At 38.9% G+C, this 24651-nt stretch overlaps 1 protein-coding gene across 2 annotated transcripts in view; it reads left to right on the top strand.

Moving 5' to 3' along the window:
- The window catches only part of COL4A3 (collagen type IV alpha 3 chain), a 138939-nt gene extending 118397 nt beyond the window's left edge, over nt 1–20542 (top strand). The window contains exons 38-52 of one of the 2 annotated variants that reach the window (XM_087424747.1): nt 227–353; nt 1088–1168; nt 1547–1645; nt 1894–1941; nt 4266–4451; nt 4977–5107; nt 7533–7605; nt 9581–9652; nt 9740–9865; nt 10730–10828; nt 13425–13580; nt 14528–14705; nt 14833–14947; nt 16770–16942; nt 17545–20542. In XM_087424747.1, the coding sequence (XP_087280873.1) occupies nt 227–353; nt 1088–1168; nt 1547–1645; nt 1894–1941; nt 4266–4451; nt 4977–5107; nt 7533–7605; nt 9581–9652; nt 9740–9865; nt 10730–10828; nt 13425–13580; nt 14528–14705; nt 14833–14947; nt 16770–16942; nt 17545–17629 (1749 nt within the window). In that variant the 3' untranslated portion in view covers nt 17630–20542. Of the gene's footprint in view, nt 1–226; nt 354–1087; nt 1169–1546; nt 1646–1893; nt 1942–4265; nt 4452–4976; nt 5108–7532; nt 7606–9580; nt 9653–9739; nt 9866–10729; nt 10829–13424; nt 13638–14527; nt 14706–14832; nt 14948–16769; nt 16943–17544 lie in introns of both variants that reach the window. The other variant, XM_087424746.1, reaches the window with a different exon arrangement.
- The last annotated feature ends 4109 nt before the right edge of the window (nt 20543–24651 follow it).

Below are 24651 nucleotides of genomic sequence, written 5' to 3'. Positions count from 1 at the left end.
AATTTTTTAAAAAGGGAGCTGCATTTTCATTTTGCACTGGGCCCTACAAACCATGTGGCCATCCTGTTCCCAGCACCTATCACAGTGCTGGTACATAGCAGACACCTACTAGGAATTGCTAAGTAAGTAAGTAAATAGATAAATGCAAACAAACATGGTTTATACTTAATTCTGATCACATATCCCGCTTATATGAGAATTTTAAAGGTGTTTGACTGAATTTAAGGGAGATCTAGGATTGCCAGGTGACGTGGGAAAGAAAGGAGAAAGAGGGCTACCTGGCACACCTGGACATTTGGGGCCTGCTGGACCTGACGGAGTCCCTGGACTTCCCGGAATTCCTGGCCAGCCAGGTGAGCGTTGGCTTTACCCAGCTGATTTCTTCTGAGGCCTCGCTCCTTGGCTTGTAGATGGCTGCCTTCTCACTGTGTCTACCCTCTGTGCATGTGTGTGTCCAAATTTCCTCTTCTTATAAAGATGCCAGTCATATTGGATTAGAGCCCACCCTAGTGATCTCATTTTAAGTTACTTGCTTCTTTAAAGACCCTATCTCCAAATACAGTGATATTCTGAGGTACTGGAGTTAGGACTTCAACATTTGAATTTGGGGGCAACACAATTCAACTCACAACACTGTTGTTCAGAATTTTTTTTCTGGCATGTTTCTGGGTTAAACATTGCTTTCTTCCTTATTTGCTTATAATTTGGGTCTAAGTTTTTGTTTTGTTTTAAGAACAACTGCTAAGCTACTGGGTTGCAGTCTTACTTAAAGATAATATTTAAACTATCCTTTCAAACACCGAAAGGTTCAATGGATTTTCTGTTAACTCCCAAATAAAGCAATAAGTCAGACATTGAGCTGTCCACGTGGTTGGTATACGCACAGCTTTGAAAATGATTCGACACATCTCAGCTGTGCTTCTCTGGGGAAAAAGAAGCCAGGACAGAATCCTGAGGTTATGTAGCAAGAGTGCTTCCTGAAGCCAGCGTGAGCACAGTTGACTGTAAGAACTGACCATTTCAGCCGTTGCTGTAATCATCTATCTTTTGGTGTTCTTTATTCCTTCCCTTCTCTCTCCATTTATAGGAAAGCGGGGTCCTGATGGTGATTTGGGTTTTAAAGGAATCAAAGGCTTCCCTGGCTCTCCAGGAATAAAAGGCCCTCCAGGTTCCATTTCTGTACTTTGTCTATTTCCCTTCTATGAGAGAGGCACATTTCTCCGAGGTTGGAGTCTGTGTATACCTACGTCTCTGACCCACAACTCCTCCTTAGAATGTAGCTCCTAGTTACTCAGTCCCCAGACAAAAATGCAGAAAAGCGAAGTTAGGTGTTTATACCTAACTCAAAGATCTGCTGATCTACACATTCCAGAGTAACAATCCTGGTGATAGTATTAATCAGTTCATAGTTTTCACTGTGAACTTACCTTCACATAGCTATGGTTCTGAAAAATGAACACCTTTAACAGAATTCCACACATCTGGTGTTCATATTAGGCCACTGATAGGAAGTTAGTCCTCTCTTTGAATGGCATTTTTTTTTCAGGCCCTCCAGGATTCCCAGGAAATCCTGGACCAATGGGTGTGAGAGGTGACCAAGGACGTGATGGAATTCCTGGTCCAGCAGGAGAAAAGGGAGAAACGGGTATAAGTTACTCATTATCTTGGCCCCACTAGTTTTATTTTACATAGAAAAATTAGTCTGTTGTAGTCCGTCACTGCTCTAGAGATTCTTTGATAGAACTGATGATCTTTAATATGTTCTGGGTGTGTGATAGTTAAAAATCCTTCTGTTACCAAAGTGAAATTGACCAAGCAAAATAAATTATATAAATGTATATAATGAAATTAATCACATATAAAATATTAATATGCCAAAATTATCTCTTTCAGGTTTGCTGGGGGCACTTCCAGGCCCAAGAGGGAACCCTGGTGCTCAAGGTGAGCAATTCTTCCTCCCGGACCCTAGTGATATACATTTTCAAGGACAAAATTTAATTTAATATTCCTGACATACAAAATAAACAACATATTGAATTAAAGAAGTCCAGTGGTAATATAGGATGTTTATATTCTTAGTATTCAAGTAAAAATGCTTAATTATCACTATCATAACAAAGTGATATGTGATCCAATTTTGGAATTTCCGTCTATGCAAGTCTTTAAAAATAAGACTTCTTATATATTCCTTTGTTGTTGTTAGTATGGTTTAAATGTACCACCTCTTAAAACGATGGAGGCAGGATTGATGGCTTCTCAATAAGCATCCCTCCCTGCTATTCTGAGATGCAGTAATAACACAAATCCTTTGCCACCTTGTTATCTTCATGGGTTTGATTCCAACCCTTAGAGCCAGCTTGTGGTTCATGCTGCTGTTTATTAAGGGCTACCCAGTAACTCTCTCAACACCTCAGATATGGCAATTTACTGAACATGTCTTTCAGAGTATACACAGTTTTTGGTTGACAAACAAGTCTGGATTTCCCATGTCAGTGTTTTATAAGATAAGCAGCTTCTTTTAACTTTTGCCATTTTGTAGAGAAACATGCCAGAAGAAATATTAGATTGTTTGCACCTTTTATTGACCCTTCTCAAGCCGTGGGTTCTGTGGATAGAAGTATTTTATTAGTCAAGGGGTCTAAACCCAATGAAGGCCTCTGGTTGTTGATGTTCACAAGAACCAACAGGAGTGGCCTGATGCTACCGAGAAACTCAGAGTGGCAGGAACTGCCTCTTGACCTTCCAGCTCGGCTGTGAAAGCAGACAAGAGCTGTTCTTTTCCCTTTGTTTCTGGATGGTATGATAGTCCTTTTGGTTGAGTTCAATGTCCCCACATCTCCCAGACCCTTCCCTCCCCCGTGAGGATAAAGGCTTTCTCAGTCTACTTCACAGTATAGTTGTAGAATTATGGTCAAAGAGAGAGTTTCTATTCATTTTCCCAGGCTAAGCTCACAGTTTAACCGTTTGGAATGAGATAATTTTAGCATTTAACTGGAAATAAAATTTGATATAAAATGATCATACCTTAAGTTAAAAAACCTTAAAAAATAACAAATAGCATAATTATGTAAGTGAATGATTATGCACCTCAATCCCTCTAGGATAACTAAATATGGAGAAGAGTTCAATGAGACTTGGAAGGTATGAATCCTTTTAATTAGTTTTAATTCTCCCAAATCCTAAAAAGAAATCATATCATAAAACAAGGAAGCATCATCATGGACATGGAATATAAAACCCAAGACAGCATCTTGGTGCCTCAGACCATTGCCAGACCCTGTTGTACAAATACAGCATTTCAGAGCTTCAAGTGAGCTGAAATCATCTAAATACTTTCTTTTAAAAGCATAAATTACAGGCATAAAGAAGCTAAAGAACATGAGAGACAAAGGGCTAGATTTTCAATGTTCATCAATTTTATTTTCATCATTGCTCTAAGTCTTCACCACATAATAAATTCCCTAGCCCTTTCCCTTTGCCACCAGCCTCACCCTCACTTTTCCTTCTTCTTCCTCTCATCTGTCTTCTATTTTCTTGCCATTTACTACTTTTAGAATAACAGAGAGATGGGAGAGATGATTTTCAATACATACAACATTTTCCATTTATAAATGTCAAAGCACAATTTCTTGAAGGTTCTCTGAGATGAAAAATATTAGTATTCAGTTGTGACCTTTTAGGGGTCTTCTTTAGTAAATTCATACCTCCTGCCACATTCGTCCTTTCCAGACTAGGATTTGTGTTACCGGGGAGAAGTAACCAGAGGACAGAATAGGGATTGCAACTTTGTTGTTCCTTTTTCTGGGTTTAGCTGAGCAACACACAAATCAGTGCTGAGAAGTTTAGCTTTTTACACTCTATCAAATTATCAGTGATTAAATAATGTCTTAAAGTTTATCAGATAATAATAATTGTGGCTTATATTTACAGAACACTTTAGAGCTCACACTAGGCTTTCCCGTCTCTATGTTATCTCACTGGATCTTTAAAGAACTGAGCTAGGTCAGGCATTACCTTCATTTTTTAAATAAGATAACTGAGACTTGTAACAGTGAAGCGACTTTGCCAAGATCAAACGACTAGTGGGAGGCAGAATTGAGACTCAGTTCTTGTAGACCTATATTTCATTTACAACCACTTTTCAAAAAATATATTGTGAATCTTAACATCTTTAAGCAAAGTGTCTACATTATTAGAGATAATCACAAACTATATCTCCAAGCATAGGGGCATTACAGAAACTTATCAAACCTTTTTCTTTGCAGGAGCCAAAGGAGACAGGGGAGCCTCAGGCTTGCCCGGCCTCCCCGGCAGGAAAGGGACAGTGGGAGATGTTGGGCCACAAGGTCCCATTGGCATGGCAGGACCCCCAGGGCCACCAGGTTTTCCTGGTGCAATCATCCCTGGCCAAAAGGGAAATCAAGGTCCACCGGGCTCCAGAGGAAACCCAGGTAGAGGGTCTACTTTTAAATAAGAAAAAAGTCTGCAAATAACGTCTGACATCAGAAGCCTTCCACCTTCCCCTTGTGTGACCTTGTTGCTTCTTTTTTTCCTCTGGTCTTCTCTATCCTCCCATACCCACCCATTCTCACATACAGCATGGTAAAGCTGTTGGTGTTGTTGAGGCAGAGGGGCCTGTTTGAAAAATTAGTAAATACCAAATCAATAAGCCTAAAAGAGGGAGATGCATCCATTCACCAATATTTATTGAGCTCCTACTATAAGTCAGGTACTGGGTTAGGCACAGACCCTGCTCTGATAGACCTTCATCAGGGAAAAACAGTTCCTGCCTTGTGCCTGGGGCTTCACTGGCATTATCTCATTCTGCCTTTACCACAATCCCATCACACCCCACAAGGGAAAGAATGTTTGGGGTAAGGATAAGGTGCAGGGTTTGTACTTCACTCTAAAGAATCAATGACAGAAACTGCCAAGCTCCCTGACTGGCAATACTGACACGTTCTTTGTGAATTCAGGTGAGCCTGGTCCCCCCGGACCTCCAGGGAGTCACGTAGAAGGCATAAAAGGAGACAAGGGATTTATAGGCAAGCCTGGCCCAAGAGGTCCACCTGGAACTGTAGGAGACATGGGGCCACCAGGTCATCCGGTAAGTGTGGAAAATTATTTTGACTTCTTACATTCTTCTAAGTCGATTGCCAGGATCCGATGTACCCAGAGGCAACAAAAGTCTCCCATTTGTGATGCTTCTGTGCAGTGCACCCAAGGGAAGACAGAGTCCAGAAGGTTCAAAGAATCGAAGAATCTTATGAGTTGGACAGATTTGACCTCTAAAAGTTTGGTCTATATGGGACCCCTCTCTATGTGATTCCTGACCTTTTCTTGTTTAGACTCTGAACAATTCCAGTGATGGAATCTTCAAAAAAACACCTCAGAGTTTGCAATCACTCTAGACGACAGCATCATTTTTCCCTATGAATACGCTTTTGAAGTCATCTGTGCTATCCCCTAAATGTCTATTTATTTTCACCCCAGGACATGCCCCAATGTTTGTAAATAGCTGCCATTTCCTTCCGAGCATTTCTTCCTTTACTAATTACTTGTTTTTTTCAAATTCAATTTAACCTTCATCAATCCTGCCTCTATTCTGAATATATCCTAGTTTGTTAATATCCCCCTTAAAAAGCAGCCCCTGGTATGAACACCCTCCAGGAGTCAGAACTCAGTACTCCATGGAGTGGCTAAGGGAAGGAAGAGTCTCACTGTTCTGAACATCCCTGTTCTATAATCTAACCCAAATTCCACTTGGCCAGTTTGGCTGCCACGTCACCACATTGTCATCGCACATTGAGTTTATGGTCAACGAAAGCCCATGTGCCTTTTCCTCATGAACTGCTTTTAGGTTTTCTCCATTATTTTTTGTCTTGTCTATTTATTTGTGACTTAAGTATAGAACTTTCACATTTATCTTTCTTAGATGTCATCTGGTTCTTTTAGGTTCATGCTCCCAGCCTATTAAGATCTCGTTTCACAGTCTCTTACTCAACACCATGGCCATCTCTCCTAGCTTTCTCTTAGCAGCATATATGAAAGGCCTGATTCCTCTGTTACATCAAATTCTTGGAGACAGATGAGGAAATCAGAGTTATGTCATAGATGTTCTGCGTTTTCATCAATGATGGGTAATGAGGTTCTTTGGCATGGCTCATTGACAGAAATCATGTTAAGCTTTCATTAGCTCTCTTGGTATTTGGTTTCCAGAATCTACCTTTTTAAAACTTTTTTTTTTTTTAATAAATGAGATATTTGCCCATCTCCAGTCTTAGGTATCTCTCACGTTCTCCATGATTCTTTGAAAGTGGCAAACACTGATCCTATGATCACACTGAAAGTCCTTCCAAGGACCTGGGATGGGGAAAGCGTGGTTTGGAAATGTGATCTCTCTTAAATACTCAGGTGTTTCCAAGGTCAATTTAAGCTTCTACATTTGCGATTGAAAGATAATTCTTCTTGAAGGATGTCTAAACTGGCTCGGTGCCCTTAACAGCTCTCTCCTTGCATGGAACAGCTCCCTCCCCACCCAAGGGCTGGGCCTGGCACTAGGCCTCCTCTCTGGTTACCTGAGAGAAGGCCAGGTCTCAGAAGCCTGAGAGTCCTTGATCAAGTGCTTCTGTTTTCTCTCCCTCCTTTTTAAACCTCATACCACCTTATCCAAGCAATAGGACTGTTCCTTCTTTGGTCTTCTTGCTCCAAAGACAGCTGGCTCAAAGCCCAGTTTTGTTATTCTGTAGCATTTTTCATGACCTTCAGTTCATTGTTTTCAAGTAATAGCATTCTGTCTCAATTCATATGGACAGTATAAGAGTATATTTAATATACATTCTGACATATAGCTCTTTTCAGGAGTCCTGCTCCCTCCCCTCTCCTCCTACGGCCTTGCTTGAGCATCTCATGGCTACAAGAGCAATTAGTGTCAGCCTCATAAGGAGGGAGCATCTCCTCCTGGTAAAATCATTGCATCCTTGTCAAAGGTGCCTGTAGAAACTCCCCTGACAACCCCTTCATGCTCCCATCCCTGGACCCTTTACTTCTGCCACCCTGACCAGGAGTAATTTATAACTTTGCCAGCTTAGTTAGAATGTTGGTGGGTGCTACAACTCTTGTCTTTGCAATAATTACAAATACAAAATACAATTTTCTTTCTGGCAGTCTGGTGCCTGCTCTTGCTGAAAGATCTCCAAATACTCTGTATCCATTTAGGATACAGAATATCCAATTGTATCCAATACTCACACAACATACATTCATATCAGAAGGTATGTTTGCTCCTGGGCTTAAAGGTAGTTTTTACTTCTTTTTATTGAAAATAATAGTCCTAACGAGAGGTCTAGGTGGCAGAGGAATTATGGGAGGTGAAACACAGGATTGAAAGGTAAAAGTGACGTCTGTCAGCTTCAGCTCATTCTGACGCAACATAATATTATATCCTATTTTTAAAAAAAAAAATACCTGCTGTGATTATTGTGATTTTTAAAGTTCATCTGTGGTTCTGCTCTCTTTTATTGGAAAAATAGGGACCACCAGGTACCCCAGGTCAGCCAGGGCTCCAAGGTGATCCTGGATTCCGTGGATTTCCAGGCATGAAAGGTACTGTTTTTGTGCACTGCTCTTTGGATGCAACTTCAATAACGGTGGTTCGTAATTTAGGGCACACAAGTGTTTACTGAACTCCTAAAGTCACCACAGGCAGTGGGGTTAATACGAGCAGGACCTCGGTATGAGTGAAGAAGGAAGACTCTACCAGCACCCAACCCCAGGGGGCTTAAAAGTCAAAACCGTCCCTAAGGATGGAGATTATAGAAAAATTAAAACCAGAAACAGTTTAAAGTGGTTACCTTCAGGATGTTGATGTGTGTTGGGTTGGGGAATGGGGAATGACATCAATATCAACAGTATTGTTTTGCACTGTTAATTTTACTATGTACACATTACTTTTATCATTTTAAAAAGCTGGAAAATCTACAAGAATATTCACTAAAATGTTAGTTGGGGAGGGTAAGTATATTTTTATATGCAGATTTAAGTATTGCTTTTCTTTATGGGGCACAAGTATTATATTTTAAATCAGAGAAAAACATAATTTTGGAGTTTTTAAGTTTAAAATATTCACACATAAATTTAAATTTCAGGTTTCAGAAAATACTTCTCAAGTCTTCCATAAGTGCACAAAGACCTTAAATAAAGTTTTGAATATTGGATTCGTTGTCTTAGCTGGTTAAACTCTCTGGTATTGTTTTTGTATGGCAGAGAACCTATTATCATAGACTATAGAGATGGTAAATAATAAGTGTATTCAAAGTGACCAAAGTCACATTTTCATGAAGGAAAACCTTTCCAGGTCCAAGGGAGGACAAGATGGTGTTGAAAGTGGTCCTTTTCAATGTTTTCAACACTGACACGTCAGGGAGCAAATTAGATAAGAATAACTCAAAGCAAGTGATTCTGAGGAGTCCCACTAGACATTGGATGTGTGAATACTGGCAGGCAGCCTGGGAAAAATGTGTAGCACCTGTCACTCCCTTAAGTCTCAGAATAGAAATATCTAAGACTTGAAAAATTATATAAAAGCATCACTAAAGAAAGAAACATTCTGGTGAAATATTTAGAGGTATGTATTTAGAAGGGAGATTTGTAAAATCAGTTCTTTTGAAATATGTTCTATGAAACACATTCAGTTACTCTCTTAGGTTTCAGAATAAGACCATCCTTTCGCTGGCCTTACTGATGAATTTGACTTCTTTATTTGGAAATTTTTAATCCTCAAATATTTAGGCTTCTTCTGGTGTATATAAGTAAATATTAACACCTTCCTCAAGTTCTGATATCAAGCGGATAATTTATAGTGCAGTTGCCAGTTAACTTTTGGTACTATAACTGTTTTATTGTGTTTCTTCTATTAATATCATATTTAGGATTAAAGTCTTTCTAAGTAATCAGATGTAATGTCTACATTATTTCAAGATTCTTTAAAAGAGTATTTCTCCAAATCAGCGGTTCTTGGTAAACTTTAGTCATGTCAAAGACGGTCTGGGAGAGAAACTTTACCACTTTGTTAGTTTACATCAAAGCAGATATTGTAGCTGTGCTCGTGAGAATTCCTAACATAACTAACTTTCGGCTATTAGCAAAGCTAGAGCAATAAACTGAAAAAGTAGATAACTATGACAACCAAGCAATATAATTCACCAGGAGGTGCTAAAATAGATTTTAATGTCACTTTGTATTTTACCTTAAATATGAAATTGAATTGGTTTCTGAACTTAAAAAGTGAGTTCTTAGGAACTCTTCCCCTTCAGTGCTAAAATACAAGTTCTTCATGCCTACTTCGAGAATATATTTCTCTACAGACATTAAACATGACTGACTGGGTCCAAGTGAAATGCCAAAACCCACGTGACTATAATTAAGTTGCAGCCTTTGTCACAAAGCTCATAACTTCCAGTCATAACTTCCAGTATCTATATCCTCAGAGTTGATCATCAACCTGAAGAGCTATGAAATGCATTGTTCTAACGGGATTCACACTGTTTTTTTTTTTTTTGGTTGTTTGTTTGTTTTTAAGGAGAGAAGGGTAATCCAGGATTTGTGGGATCAATTGGGCCACCAGGGCGAATTGGGCCAAAAGGACTACCTGGTAAATATTATTTCCCTAGTATTGCTCTCCATGAAGAAAGCATAACTCATCAGTGAAGCCATCATCTTTTTCTGTTCATGTCAACAGGTGTACGTGGAGACCCTGGCACAGTTGAGATCATCTCCCTTCCAGGAAGCCCAGGGCCACCAGGCCCAGCTGGAGAACCAGGGATGCCAGGAGAACCTGGGCCACTGGGGCCACCGGGAAAGCCAGGTGTGGGACTGGCAGCATTGACTTTGAGCACGAGGAAGTGGTTGAACCAAAATACCTGCAAATTGCTTTGGAATACACTTTCACGATACAACTTCACGAAAAATGTTAAACATTATAGTATTTTTTACGATCAGTTTTAGGATTGAGCTCATTTTACTCTCGACCAGCATATAAAAGACCTTGGAATCTATTGAATCTAATGAAAACTGTTGTGCATAGTATAAACTGGAGCAAATACACTTTAGGGCACTTATTTTTTTTTTATAAGGTAAGAGTATTATGTCTATCTTCTCTGACAACGGTCAGTCTTAGAGCTCTATTTCTAAATGATTGCCTGAATAAACCTTAGTTCTATGTATTTACACTTTTCTAACACTTTGTACAGCACTTGGAAGAGTAGTAAATGCAAATGTATGCTTACTATTATGAAATATTTTCAAAATATGTGTATGGAAATTGAACTAACTCCTTTATATAGGCTTAGCATACTGTAATAGGATTCTGAATGGAATTATGTTCTAAGTTTGCCTGAATCATCTGGGAGATGAGATATTACTTAGTACTTTGATCAATACAAAGACACAGCAAATTCTGGCACAGCATAAATCAAAGTGGCAGCACAGTTTTAAACTGCTGTATTTCATATACTCCTAGTTCATTTTTGAGGTCTTTTTTTTTTTCCTGGGAAGTAGGGTGTAACAAGTTGATGACCAACTGTCCCAGTTTGCCCAAGGCTGAGGGTCTGTTCAGTTTGCAGGACTTCCACTGCTGAAACTGCACAAGTCCCTGGTAAACTGGGATGGTTGGTCACCCTACTTTTTATCCTATATGAACCATTCAATACAATGTTGGTTATTTGCCTAGGACCCTGTGGGCCAAGAGGTAAACCAGGCAAGGATGGAAAACCAGGAACGCCTGGGCCAACTGGAGAAAAAGGCGACAAAGGTGGTAAAGGAGAACAAGGTAAACAGCTGGCTTGTCTCCTTCACAGGAGTGCTGTTTCAATGTGCAGAGAAGTCTTGTTTGAGTATGTGACTGTAAGAGTAAGCTTGGTCTTTCAGTTCGTGTTGATCAGATTAGACTAAAAGCCAGGGGCAAAATGTTTGTTTAGAAGAAGATAAAAAATCAAGAGTTACTGGAATACACCATTCTTCCTATCTCTTAACTGGGCAGATGTACTCCGGACTTAGCCTGAGGACAAATAGACCTAATGAAGCACTAATTCTATTTTCAGAAAGGCCAATACTGTTTTTAATTATTTATAGGAGTAATTAGTTAATAACATCTACTTATAGGAATGGCGCATAAGTACATAGTTAGAAAAATCTTATCTTGATATGAATAGAAGAGCAACTTAGTACCCTTACTTAGGAAAGCCATCTTTTAACTATGTCATTCTTGAATACAACTCAACAACTCCTGTGTATCCTGAAAAAGGGCCTCTAATATTTTAGTCTGAACATAAGCTATATGTGTCAATTTGATACACCTGGATCAAAATCTACCTTATGCAAAAGTTTCAAAAGCACCTGCTAGAAAAAACCTAGATGTCCAAGTCTTATTTTTCAGTTTTGCTGACTTTGTGAAAGTAAGAAAAACTTCTAAATGTGATTTCCCAATTTATTGACATATGACTAAATCTACTCTAATAAAACTGTAAAAACTAGAGATTTAAATCTTTAAAAATTCCAATATAATGTTAATATATTAATTATAATATTAATTGCATGATCACTCGTGATTTAGTATAGTCACGAGTGTACTTTAGAGCACTATTAATCACTGAACTTTCCCTAAAATGATTAAAAACAAAACTCTTATTAATAATTCTATTAATTTAAAAACTTGACTGACCAAGGCTGGGTTTCAGAATGGGGCCTCAGCAAGAGCCAGGGGGCTACAATACAAATGGCATTGAGAATTATGAGCAAGTAGACAGAATTAGTCTTAATGCTATAAAGGCCTCATAAGAATGATAAAGGGATCTAAGAGTCAAACAGCATTGGTATACACTGAGAGCCTTGGCCTCTTTCTTGGAAATGCAGAATCTCCTTGCATTGTGCATATTTGCACAATAGCTCACCTCCAGCTCCTGTCTTGCTCAGCTAGTCACTTCCTAATTCCTGTGCAAAGACCCGCAGGCATCTTTTGCTTGGGGCCAGTTGTAGACCCCTAGGACTGAAGGTAGATGTTAGGAAAAGTGAAGAATGTGTGTCATTCCTTTCTGATGTATTAAAAACTTGGCAAATTTGGAATTTTCAAGTAAAACATGAGACTTCGAAGAATTTGGATATGGCCTATTTTTCATTTCAAAGATGAGTCAAGGCCCCTGGAGAAGATAGGAATGGGTGGGGAGACTGAAAAAAATATAATTGGGGCTTTAACAAATCCTTGTGAGAAGTACTGACTGCTGAGCCGGGACTAAACCTGGGCACTGTCTGACTCTATGGCACGATTGTTTGTGGGCAACCACAATATCTCCCCTGACTCAGTAGGCCAAAAATCCAAGTCTGTGCCTTCTCTGCATTTCCTTAGGACCCTAAAGGACCATGACTCACACTGGGTTAGGGTGGGATTGAGGGTGCAGCGGCAGCAGAAATGGATCAGGGGTGAGGAGGGTGGTGGCCAGCCTACAATATCATAAATAATAACTATTTGATGAAGAAAGGGAGAGGGAAGAACAGGAAGAAGGAGACAAAGGACAGCTCACTGGTCCCTGTTTAGAAAGTGACAAATTATTAGCCGACTGCAAGTGCAGAGAAAAAAAAAGTACAAAAATGACTTGCTTTGGTTTTAACTCATATAAATACAAGAAAGTAATCCTTATCACAATTAAAAAAAGAAGTCTTTTCTGTTCTCATTTGCCTTACTAATTGAACAAAAACTTCCTTGAAGTTTGCACCTTTAAAAATAACTTTTGGGGCCGGCCCCGTGGCTTAAAGGTTAAGTGCGCGTGTTTTGCTGCTGGCGGCCTGGGTTCAGATCCCGGGCGCGCACCGACGCACCGCTTCTCCGGCCATGCTGAGGCCACGTCCCACATACAGCAACTAGAAGGATGTGCAGCTATGACATACAACTATCTACTGGGGCTTTGGGGGGAAAAAATAACTTTTACTGTTTTGCATGATTGTTTATTGAATTTATCAAAAGCATAGGTAACTTTTTATTATCTACTTGAATAGACTTTCAAATTATAGATATTTTGATTTCTTGTTTCCCTACACTGTAGGAAGATACATTCATTTATTCATAAAAGATGTCCATAGACCTACCAGATACAGATCACTGTCCTAGGCACCACAGGGGACTACAAAGATAAAGAAGATCTGATCTCAAAAAACTCATATAACATACACACAAATATCCATACCAGAGGCATTGTGTGATAAAGTAGTCAACATTTAATAATATTGTTTGTCCATTTTACAAGCCATTCTTCTTTTGGACTCCTTTCTATATTTGGGGCTTCTCAGTATACATAAACATTTAAATTAGTACTTTGGAAAAGCAAGTTTGAGGTTTAGCTTGTGTTGCCACATGTATGATGTGTTTTTTAAAGGACCACCTGGATCAGATGGACTGCCGGGTTTGAAGGGGAAACCTGGGTTCACTGGACCACCAGCAACCGGGACAACGATGAGAGGCTTCATCTTCACCCGGCATAGTCAGACCACAGAGATTCCTTCCTGTCCAGGAGGGACAGAGCCGCTCTATAGTGGGTTTTCTCTTCTTTTTGTACAAGGAAATCAACAAGCCCATGGACAAGACCTGGGTAACGTCCCAGTCCTAGTTCCCAGTCACTTTGTTATTGTAGCATTTCTCGCTGAAGTTAAGTGTAAACAACCTTGAGTATCTTACAGCCGCTTTTTAAAGAGAGTAAATAAAACCACATTGCCCTAATGTCTAATTTTCATTCTGGAATGTAGAGCTCTGGAAGGAGCCTTGCTTGTGAATGCCAATCTAGCTCGTCCTGTTCAAGGCAAACCATTTTCACTTAAATCACCTATCTGCTTTTTATTCTTTAAAGTGACATCTTTGGGACCGGGCCCATGGCGTAGTGGTTAAGTGAGCGCACTCTGCTGCTGGCAGCCCGGGTTCAGATCCCGGGCACGCACCATCACACTGCTCGTCAGGCCATGCTGGGGCAGCGTCCCATATAAAGTGGAGGAAGATCAGCATGGATGTTAGCTCAGAGCCAGTCTTCCTCAGCAAAAAAGAGGAGGATTGGCATGGATGTTAGCTCAGGGCTGATCTTCCTCACAAAAAAAAAAAAAAAGGATCCTTACAGTATGCAAAAAAATAAAGTGACATCTTTTCTAAAGCATTGTCTGGCTATTAGCTATTATGTACATATGAAGAATTGGGAATACCTTAAAGCAAAGACATTTTTCCAACCAACCTCTACCAGTCCTCGAGTTCTAGACTGGTTAGAAAGGGCCACAGGAAGCAGTAAGGCTGGGAGAAGGAGGATTTGTTTGTCTATTAGATCTCTGATTTCTATAATTTTTAAAACTTTTCCATAACACATTTTGCAAATAACTCTTTTCTGTTGTCTTTCTCCAGTTTTTGCCATAGTTATGTTTTAATTAGCCTCTATCTAGTAATGATACTCAAAATAATTTTAATTTACTGAAAGTGACACCCAGTCTGATGTTTTATTAGGAGCTCTTGGCAGCTGCCTGCAGCGATTTACCACGATGCCATTCTTATTCTGTAACATCAACAATGTATGTAATTTTGCATCGCGAAACGATTATTCATACTGGCTGTCAACACCAGCTTTGATGCCAATGGACATGGCTCCAATTACTGGCAGGGCCCTGGAGCCTTATATTAGCAGGTAAAAATCCAACCTCTCAGTTTTGTGATGGGAACAAGTGAATCCCTCCATTTGTAATGGAGTGTAAGGCAGCACATCACGGTGCAGAAAGTGGCGATGCCACCATATTCTTTGTTTCCTGTTACAGATGCACTGTCTGTGAAGGGCCCGCGATTGCCATAGCCATTCACAGCCAAACCACTGACATTCCCTCGTGTCCCCAAGGCTGGATTTCTCTCTGGAAAGGATTTTCTTTCATCATGGTAAGAAGAAAAGGAACAGCAAATTCATAGTAAAGATTACCCACAGAATCTTACAGTGGGCTGGGTGAAATGTGGCCCCCAGGAATAATGCTACCTGACATCAATATGCACAATATTCCATGGACATTTGCTTGAAAATCTGCAAATATACGTTTTGTTCTTACTTTCAGTACGTTGTTTTTGGTAAATAATGGAGCATTTAAAAATAGATTTCTTGGGGCCGGCCCCATGGTGTAGCAGTTAAGTACGCGTGCTCCGCTGCTGGCGGCCCGGGTTCAGATCCCAGGCGCGCACCCAGGCACTGCTTGTCAGGCCATGCTGTGGTGGCGTCCCATATAAAGTGGAGGAAGATAGGCACAGATGTTAGCCCAGGGCCAGTCTGCCCCAACAAAAAGAGGAGGATTGGCATGGATGTTAGCTCGGGGCTGATCTTCCTCACAAAGAAAAAAAAAAAAATAGACTTCTTAGGAGGAGATTACCCACAAATTCTAAATAAGACTTTTAGGTGAATAGTAGCTACCATATTGGCAATAGAATGCATATTTTTTTTAATGTGGCAGCTGTTTTATATAAATACTCCATAATCCTTATAGAAACTCTGCAAGGTAGTTTTTTTGTGTGTGTGTGAGGAAGATCAGCCCTGAGCTAACATCCATGCTAATCCTCCTCTTTTTGCTGAGGAAGACCAGCTCTGAGCTAACATCTATTGCCAATCCTCCTCCTTTTTTTCCCCAAAGCCCCAGTAGATAGTTGTATGTCATAGTTGCACATCCTTCTAGTTGCTGTATGTGGGACGCGGCCTCAGCATGGCTGGAGAAGCAGTGCATTGGTGCGCGCCTGGGATCCGAACCCGGGCCACTGGTAGCGGAGCGCGGGCACTCAACCGCTAAGCCACGGGGCTGGCCCTGCAAGGTAGTTTTTATCATCTTCAGTTTTACAAATAAGAATGAAGTAATTTCCCCAAGGTCTCACAACTAGTAAGTGGTAAAGCTAGGATTTGAACCTGAATCTGTCTGCTCCAAAATCTTTATGCCTTATACTGTGTCCTTTTGATGTTCACATGAAGATGGGGACTAACAGAAACAGCCTTTTAAAGAAAAATTCCCCAGATTTAAATGCTAAATAAGGAAATCTATGGACTGACCTTCTGTGATTCTGATATCTGCACATATGTGGTTGGTGGTCATTCATATTCTGTATAGCATCATTTATAATATATTATTATGTATCATAATACATGATGTTATGTATTGTGGGGGGAATCTTTCCTTACCCACAGACATCCATTCATTCAATCATTAATTCAACACATATTTATTGAATACCTACTAAGTGCCATGACTGTTCTGGGCACTGTGGACAGCAGCAGTGAACCAAAGTTCCTGCTCTATATCCTTGTAGGCAAGGTAGACAATAAGCAAGAAGACAAAATAACAATAACAGTAATGAGTTTAGATGATGATCGGTCCTATGAGGGAAACAAGGCACGATAAGGGGAGAGACTGTGACACGGATGAGGTCAAGGAAAGCCTTTTGGAGATTATATTTAAGTAGATCCCTGAATGACAAGTAAGAGCCGGTCAGACCTGGGGGAAAGGAGCATTCCAGGCAGAAGAAACAGCTTTCACTTTCATTTCGATGACTATACCTCAACTTGTAAGGTATCTGGGATGTTAGCAAATCTGGGTAAAGAAGCATAAGACGTTTAATTCATGCTTTCTGGGGTTTTTTCCTTATTTTCTTCTATTACAAAAAAAAATAGAGCATTGAAAATTTGAACACCACGCACAGAATTCTTATTCAGATATTTCTATTGCGATAGTTCACAAGTGCAGGTTCTGAGGGCGCTGGGCAAGCACTGGCATCCCCCGGATCCTGCCTGGAAGAATTCCGAGCCAGTCCATCTATAGAATGTCATGGAAGAGGAACGTGCAACTACTATTCAAATTCCTACAGTTTCTGGTTGGCTTCATTAAACCCAACAAGAATGTTCAGGTAACTATTCAAAGTCAAGTTTAATCTGACAACTCAACCACAGGACTATTCAAAGGTTGCCGATGTTAGATTTTCATTACCTGTGTGTTGATGTACTCACATTTAAAAAATCTCCCCGTGCCAATAAAATCCTGTTTAGCTTGGCACTTCCAGTTTACGAGTGTTCTAGAGTCAACAAGGAGCCATAGTTTTGTACTACTGTACCAATAAAGACAAATAAATGTGATTTTTGTCATTACCAAATATATTTAATATTTATATATGAATTTATAGTAAATTACTGAATAAAACTGCTAAATGATCTGCTGATCTTAATTTACTGTATTGAAAGACTTGTGAGTAATACAGACTATTTAAAGGGTAGGGGTAGTTTTTATGATGATCTGTAAGTTTGCATCAAGGCCTGTTTCCTAAGAGCTGCTAAAATACAACTAAAATTATAAAATGTCGACATATATATACCTCTTCAGAAATATACCTCCTGTGATAAAGTTTAGATGAGCTACAATATTCATTAATAAAACTCAAACCCAGCAAGTACTCCCTTTTGATCTATAAATTAATGAGATTTTTTGCTTGTGTTTTTTTGTTTTTTATTTCAGAAAACCTATTCCATCAACTGTGAAAGCTGGGGAGTTAGAAAAGATAATAAGTCGCTGTCAGGTGTGCATGAAGAGAGGACATTGAAGAAATAAAAAGAAATAGAACGGTTATTTTTCATCCTAAATAACCAAGTAATGATGCAGAACATGCATTTATTTAGGTATTTCTCTCCAACCAAACAATATCACTGTATGATGGCTTAGTACAAAGTTTCTATTTGTTTCGCCACAACAAAGCATTTCTTTTAAGTTGGTTCTGTGATCCTGGTCTCTAAATCTGTGCTGTTTCAAAGTTCCCTATGGCAAGGCAGCAGACTTTTCACAAAATATCACTGAAATTGTATTCCACTTGTATCCAACGCACTATCCAAACGGTGACTGTATAAAGTCTGATGCTACAAGTGAAGAGCTATTTGGTCCACTGGATTCCCAAGATTTTCCCCCTTCTATTCCAGTCTTTGAGACTCAGGGAGACTAAATCCGTTTTAGATTGCCCCACCACTTGCTTCCTGAACCTTTAGACTCTGGGTAGGAAAGGAGATAGAGGCATGTGGAGTCCTAGAGCTTCATGAACAGAATTGGACTTTCACACCTGTTGAGGAATCAAAGGCCTGAGGGAACCAGAACTGAACTGAGCTTCTTAGATTTTCTAGGGCTCCTTTAAACACACCCAAAACTAAGGCCAAAAGGGGGGTTCCCCAAATGGAATCATAATGGCCTTGGAAATACTGTGTGATCTTGTCTTGTATTTTTTTTAAGAGTTTGTTTGTCCATTGAATCCATTTCACTGCAGCAATATAGCCTGCTAGTATTCAAAGTAGATACAATTTTTACCCTTAGTGAATTAATTTTAACAGGATATTTTTACACACATGCTCTGAAATGTGTCTAATTTTAATTTCTCTTTTACCAGCACACCCACACAAATAACAGGACATGACTTGGTACATGTGCACTTTATCCCCATCCCTATCAACGTTGGTGCATACCTTATATATTTGAGTAGTTCAGTAATCCATGAAAGAATTTAAGGCTTTTGTTGGCTAATCAGGCTCAGAATATTTTTCCTTTGCTCTCAATCTTCCATTTAACCTGGGTAATTAGAGATTTATTTCCTTGTTACTTCTCTAATTCTTCCTTTGTAAAAGCACGGTTTTTATATTACTTATTCTTACAAACCATATTGAAAGAGTCCACTACGTAAAAATCTTAATGTACAAATCGTAGCGCTTGGCAGCCGTACATCTTAAAACTTGCTTTTCAGTGTGTTGATACATTCCCAAGGTTAGTTAATTCAACTTAATAAGCATTTCATTCAGTGCCAAGCCATGCCCCAGGCACTGTGCTAAATTATAGAAATATTAAGAGAAAAAAATAAAAAAAGAGACTTGTCTCTCACCTAATATCCCAGAAATTGTCACTTATCGTTTCTGTTAGGAATTCCCCATATCTGAGTTGTCTTTCCTCCTTGTCTTCCTTTGTCACTGTCCTTATAGTTCACCATCGTAAATCAGCAGGCCTCAATAAAATTTAAAAGTAAGGTCTATGCCCAGGGAGAGCCCAGGATTTCTAGCTTCTCCTAGGCATCACAGATGCCAAGGTCAGGACAATGTTAAGAAAATAAAGATCTGCCAAACATTAAAAACCATTTATACCTGATGGTAGCACTATTTGATGAGTCTCAGAAGCCAGGCATCTGAGACAAAGCTCTGAATATGCTTCCTGATCCACCGAGGTGGAGTTGGTGGTGCTGATATTTACATTCAGGTTATTGCTTCAATCTCAGTTGCTTTGTAAGTGAAGATGTGACCCCAGGGGACAGCTACAGACTGTGACCGTGGTCTGCATCCTTCACTGCTCACGCGACTGCTGTCAAGCCACTTTTACATCTAAACTAAGAAGTGCATTTTACTTAGATTATTTACTTAGACTCACCTACTATTAAGACTTTTTTGCTCTAAAAATATCTTACTGTCCCAATTGTACTATAATGGCATATAGGGCTAGCGGATCTCTACAAACTCTCTGTAGACCAGTAGTTCTCAAAGTGTGGTCCCTGGACCAGCAGCATCAGCAGCATCTGGGAACTGGTCACAACTACAGATTCTAGGGCCAACCCCAGACCTACAGAATCAGAAACTCTGGGGGTAAGGCCCAGAAATCTGGGCTTAACAAGCCCTCCAAGTGATTTCCGATGTACTCTAAGGACTGAAAAAAACTGCTCTAGGCAAACACCGAAGAAACAATTCTACAGGTGGTTAGTTACCAGGTGTAACTGGCTACAATTGCTCATTCCCTGCCTCTCTTTAAAGTCCAGAGTCACAAATGACCTAATTAGATTAGATCATCTAATCTGACTAATAAGTAAAAGCGCTAGATTGGTGCTAATGTCAAATGACTGGCCTTCGCTTGTCCCCAAGCCTCCATCTTCTCTTGCCCTCTATCAGTGTTAAACTTCCGAGGAAGACAAGTAATGCCGAAACCTTCAATTCCAATGAAGCCATATTAACAGTGGCTCAGACTGAGCATTAAAACATAGCTCATGTGCATTACTTTCCAGAGACCTATGAGTAACTTACAAGGTTATGAGGATTTGACTTTGTAGATAAAATGTAAATAACTTGTTTCTTTTACATTTGGGGCTTCAACTTTGGAATTTCACAGTGTGCTAAGATAATGGATTTCTCAGAGGTGTCTCTTTTTGCAAGATAAACATTATTAAGTAACTTATTTATAAAAGTATTACAATGATGCTAAATTTGAATTTTATTGCTAATTTAACTTACAAAGATTTTTCTATGCATCAAATGTAACTTACTGCTACTAAACTTAATTTAATATTTACTCTATAACAAAATGAAATATATTTAAAATATATTGAATATTTTATATTATTATATTCTGACAAAATTACAATATTGTAATGTACTAATGTTTCTGTAATTACAGCTAAAATCATATTTTATTGTATTGTCTAAGAATAAAATTGAAACACTTATATCTGGTCTTATTTTTTCAAAATGGAAATAAATGTATTTTTTTGGATTGTAAAAATAATATATGTTCACTGTAAAAACAACAGACAATACAGAAGTCACGAAGAATATAAAAATTGCCATGATTTATCCTCTCATCCTCACACAAGATAATTAATGTATATACCATCCAAAACTTTTTCCCATAAATATATTTTCAAACAAAAATGGGATAAAAACATGCTGTTTTGAAACCAGATTTTTTTTTTAAACTTAATACACTGTGGGCCTATTTTCACATCAATAGATAAGCACCAATCATTATTTTCACAGATTTACTACATAAGTCAATGAATCCCCAATTGATGGACACATAATTTAGTTTTATTATGGACATACTATACATATTTCATTTCACATTTGACCAATTATTTCCTCGGGATAAATCTCTAGAAGGAAACTTATAAAATCATAGGACTCACACAATCTTAGGCCTTTGATATATACAAAAATGCTCTCCAGGAAGGTTGTTAGAATTTCCAGCTGCATCAACAGTGTAATGAAAACATTCCTCTCCTTATGCTTTTACCAATATTGGATATTGCTGTTCTTTTACAATTTTGCCTATCTCATTTTAATCTAAATTTTGCTCATCACCAGTAAGGCTGAACATTTACCACTTTTATTTAGTATTTGTTTTTTTTTAATTACTATTTTTTATTAGCACTTGTTTTTGTTTTCCTGTGAAGGGCCTAATCATAATTTTGGTCATTTTCTAGTGAGGTATTTAAGAAGATTTTACAAATCAGTAAGAAAACATATAGATTACAGAAATTATGGGTCATAAATTTTGATAAATGTTTCCCATTTATAATACAAACACTCCTCATTCAAGAAAAACTATTCATAAAATTTCAAATGTAGAGAATTGGTAAAGAAGAATGCTTTTAATATACAAAATCTCTTCAGAAATTTCAGGCTGTGTTAAATGGCAATAAACATATAATCAAAGGAAGAAACAGAATGAACAGTGATCTTGGGTAATAGTCCTAAGAAGACCAAGAAAACTATTGCTCAAATAAATATTTTAGAAACATTATCATAATTGGGCCAAAAAATTTAATTTGAAAACATTTTGAGTCAAAAACTGTACGAATCCATTTTAATAAACTTATTTTTACTGCTGGCAAGTAGAAGAATGAATGCTGTCTTTGAGCTCATTCTCTCTGGCTACTTATAAGCCTGTATGGAAAGGAAACTCTTGACCAGTGTTAATGCATTCCTAGTACCCAACTGACAGAGCACTTGCCCAGCTCTAAGAGTGCTTAATTCACCACACCCTAAGCCCAGCTCTGCCTATTAGAAACTAAGAGACAACCAGACACAGGGGGAAAAGTAACTGATTTTGAACAGCCAGGCTAAATTTAAACATCGGATAAATATGATCCTCTCTAGGTTTTTGTAGACTCCACAGTTTTTCTAAAAATGCTGACATTGCTCAAAATCTTTGTAGAACTATTGCTTTGGAATTCTCTTCAATTCCTTTTTACCAGCCAGTCAAGGATATAGGTCGCAGCACTTTGTACCCAAGACCTACAACGTGCTCAATAAGTTTGGCTCCACAGTAGACATCCAGATGAGTGAGTTATAGACCTTGGTCCCAAACACAGAATTTATAATCCAGTACAAGAAAATAAGACAAATATATAGATATTTATAATATTGGACAGAATGTGATAAGTGCTGTAAAAGATGACAAATAGTGGTTCAAAAGTCGGAGGCCTCCAGGAAATAATTCATAAAAGATGGGACATTTTAGGTGGTCCTTTAAAGGCAGTTAGGATTTCAAGAAGCAGAAGGTGGTCAGAGGCAGGATGGCATTCCAGGTGGCAGAAATAGCATGGATAAAGTAAGTAGTTAGGAAAGCATGAAGCAATCTCATAAGAATCTTAGAGCTCTCGGGGAGCAATCTCAGAGAACAGCATGGATAAAGTAAGTAGTTAGGAAAGCATGAAGCAATCTCAGAAGAATATATAGAATACATACATATATATCAAATATACATACACATCCACACATACACACACAGAGTGGTAAATAAAGCAGGATAGTAGCAGGTTAGGGCCATATTAAGTAGGGTTTAGAATACCAGGTTGAACTTGTACTTCATTGGTTGATACTAGAGATCCAGTGAAGATTTTGAGCCAAAGAGTAGAATGATCATATAAATGGTATTTAATATACTGCCCTTTCAGGCTATTTCATAGTTTTAAGTGTTTTTAGAAACTACTGAATTGCTGTTACAGACTTTTGAATTTGTGCAGAACTATAAATCATTAATTTCTTTTTGAACTTGAGGCTTCAAATTTGGGATGTTACAAATTGTAAAAATAGGTTCTTTGTGGATCCAATGTCTAGGAAGAATTAGAGAAAGAAAAAGATTGGTGATGGGGAGGCCAGTTAAAACAGTAATAGCCCAAACGATGGGTAATGGTCTAGCAGCGGGAATAGAAAGGACAGAGAAAGTAGACAGATAGCATTGAGGTGGGAGAATCTAAAGGATGGGGACTTGGGAACAGTGAACGATGACTTCAGAATTTTGAACCTTGGTGACTGGGAAAATAATCTTGCCATTAACTAAAAAGGAAACTTAGGAGAAGTCATCTGGATTGGGAAGAGGGAGAAAATTTGAGTTTGAAACCCCGCTGGGATCAAAGCTCCAATGGGACACTTAGGAAGAACTGGCTAGAACTAGTGCAACAGGATGAGACTAAATGGATGTGTTAATTTATTTAGATTTATATACCATCTTTTCTCACAAAAGATTTGAGGCAACTGTGGGTGCAAAGATAATCAATGATGGATTGAATCATAAACAGGAGTGTACACATCAACGATGGAAGTGAAGGAAGACCCAGCATGAAGCTTTACCACAGAAAACAAGAGAGCAGAGTTTCCAGGTAGGGGAGAGAAATGCCTTCTTTTTCTTGGAGAATTTACTGCAAGACAGTGTTAGGCGCTTTCATGTACTACATTCTTTCTCATTTAATTTAACAGAATCAAATGATGCAGGAAGATTAAGGGTGATCACGATTAAGGGAGAAGACTTTGGATTTGGCAACTGGATCACAATTTCATTTGAAAGTTATTTCAAAACGTTTTTACGGGGGGGAGGAGCGGGGGGCAAGAATAAAAACCAAATTGCAAGTAATTAACAAGTGGAAGGGTACTAGTGGAAGCAGCAGCACCCTCACTCCTAACGGGTTTTGGTCATAGTTGGCTTACTCATCTTGGTCTCTATCTTCCCCCAAGAAGTTGGCTTGGAATGACTGATCATTCCTAAAATCAGTGTATTCTTAATAAGGATGATTTGCCACTATTAAGAACGGGCCCAAGAACGCAATTCTCATTGGACTTTCCAAATTATTTTGAAGAATGGTAACTTCTCTGAAACATCTTTAGATTCTAGAGAAGAGCATACTCAAGTGTATGTCTTTGTTCGGCTGTTTGCTAAAATCGAGGCATATAAAGTATTCCATGATTTTGCGCAGTCCGTCCCAACGCTGATGAGCACGGTACTGATTTTCCCGCGGCAAGTTAGTAGTTAGGTGGTTAGATCCAGAGAGAGCTCTCGGAAGCTAAACAAGGCTGCTAACTACTGTGAAACCTAACTTCTCCTTTTCCGTGAAATCTCATCTTGAAGGATTTGTGGAGCCAGTCAGGGCAGGGGTCACTGTTAACGAAAACGTCTAACAGAAGTCTTGAAGAGTACCCAAAACTGAAGTGTTTAAGAATCGCTTGCAGAACTGATGAAATATGCAGATTCTCAGGCCTCGCACCACAGAGATTTTGATGCAGATAGTCCTAAAAAAGTTATTTTAATTGGCTACTAAAGGCTTACCTTGTAATCACAAAGTTCTTAAAAATCACGAATTCTAATAAATCTAAGCGTGAACCAAACTTACATACTACATAAATGCTGTTACCTGCGGCTGGCAGACTTGCCCAAAACAAAGATGTCTCCCTATCGCCGTCGCATCGCCTCTGCTGCTGTGCGTGAGCCTCACGTCCGCCCTTCCTTGTGTCACGTGACCACGAACCTGCCTCAACTACGGCTCCCTGAAGGGGCCAG

This window comes from Ceratotherium simum, chromosome 37 (assembly GCF_057802395.1).
Source record: "Ceratotherium simum simum isolate JZ-2026a chromosome 37, ASM5780239v1, whole genome shotgun sequence".
Lineage (NCBI taxonomy): Eukaryota > Metazoa > Chordata > Mammalia > Perissodactyla > Rhinocerotidae > Ceratotherium > Ceratotherium simum.
This window is presented reverse-complemented; position numbering and strand designations above follow the sequence as displayed.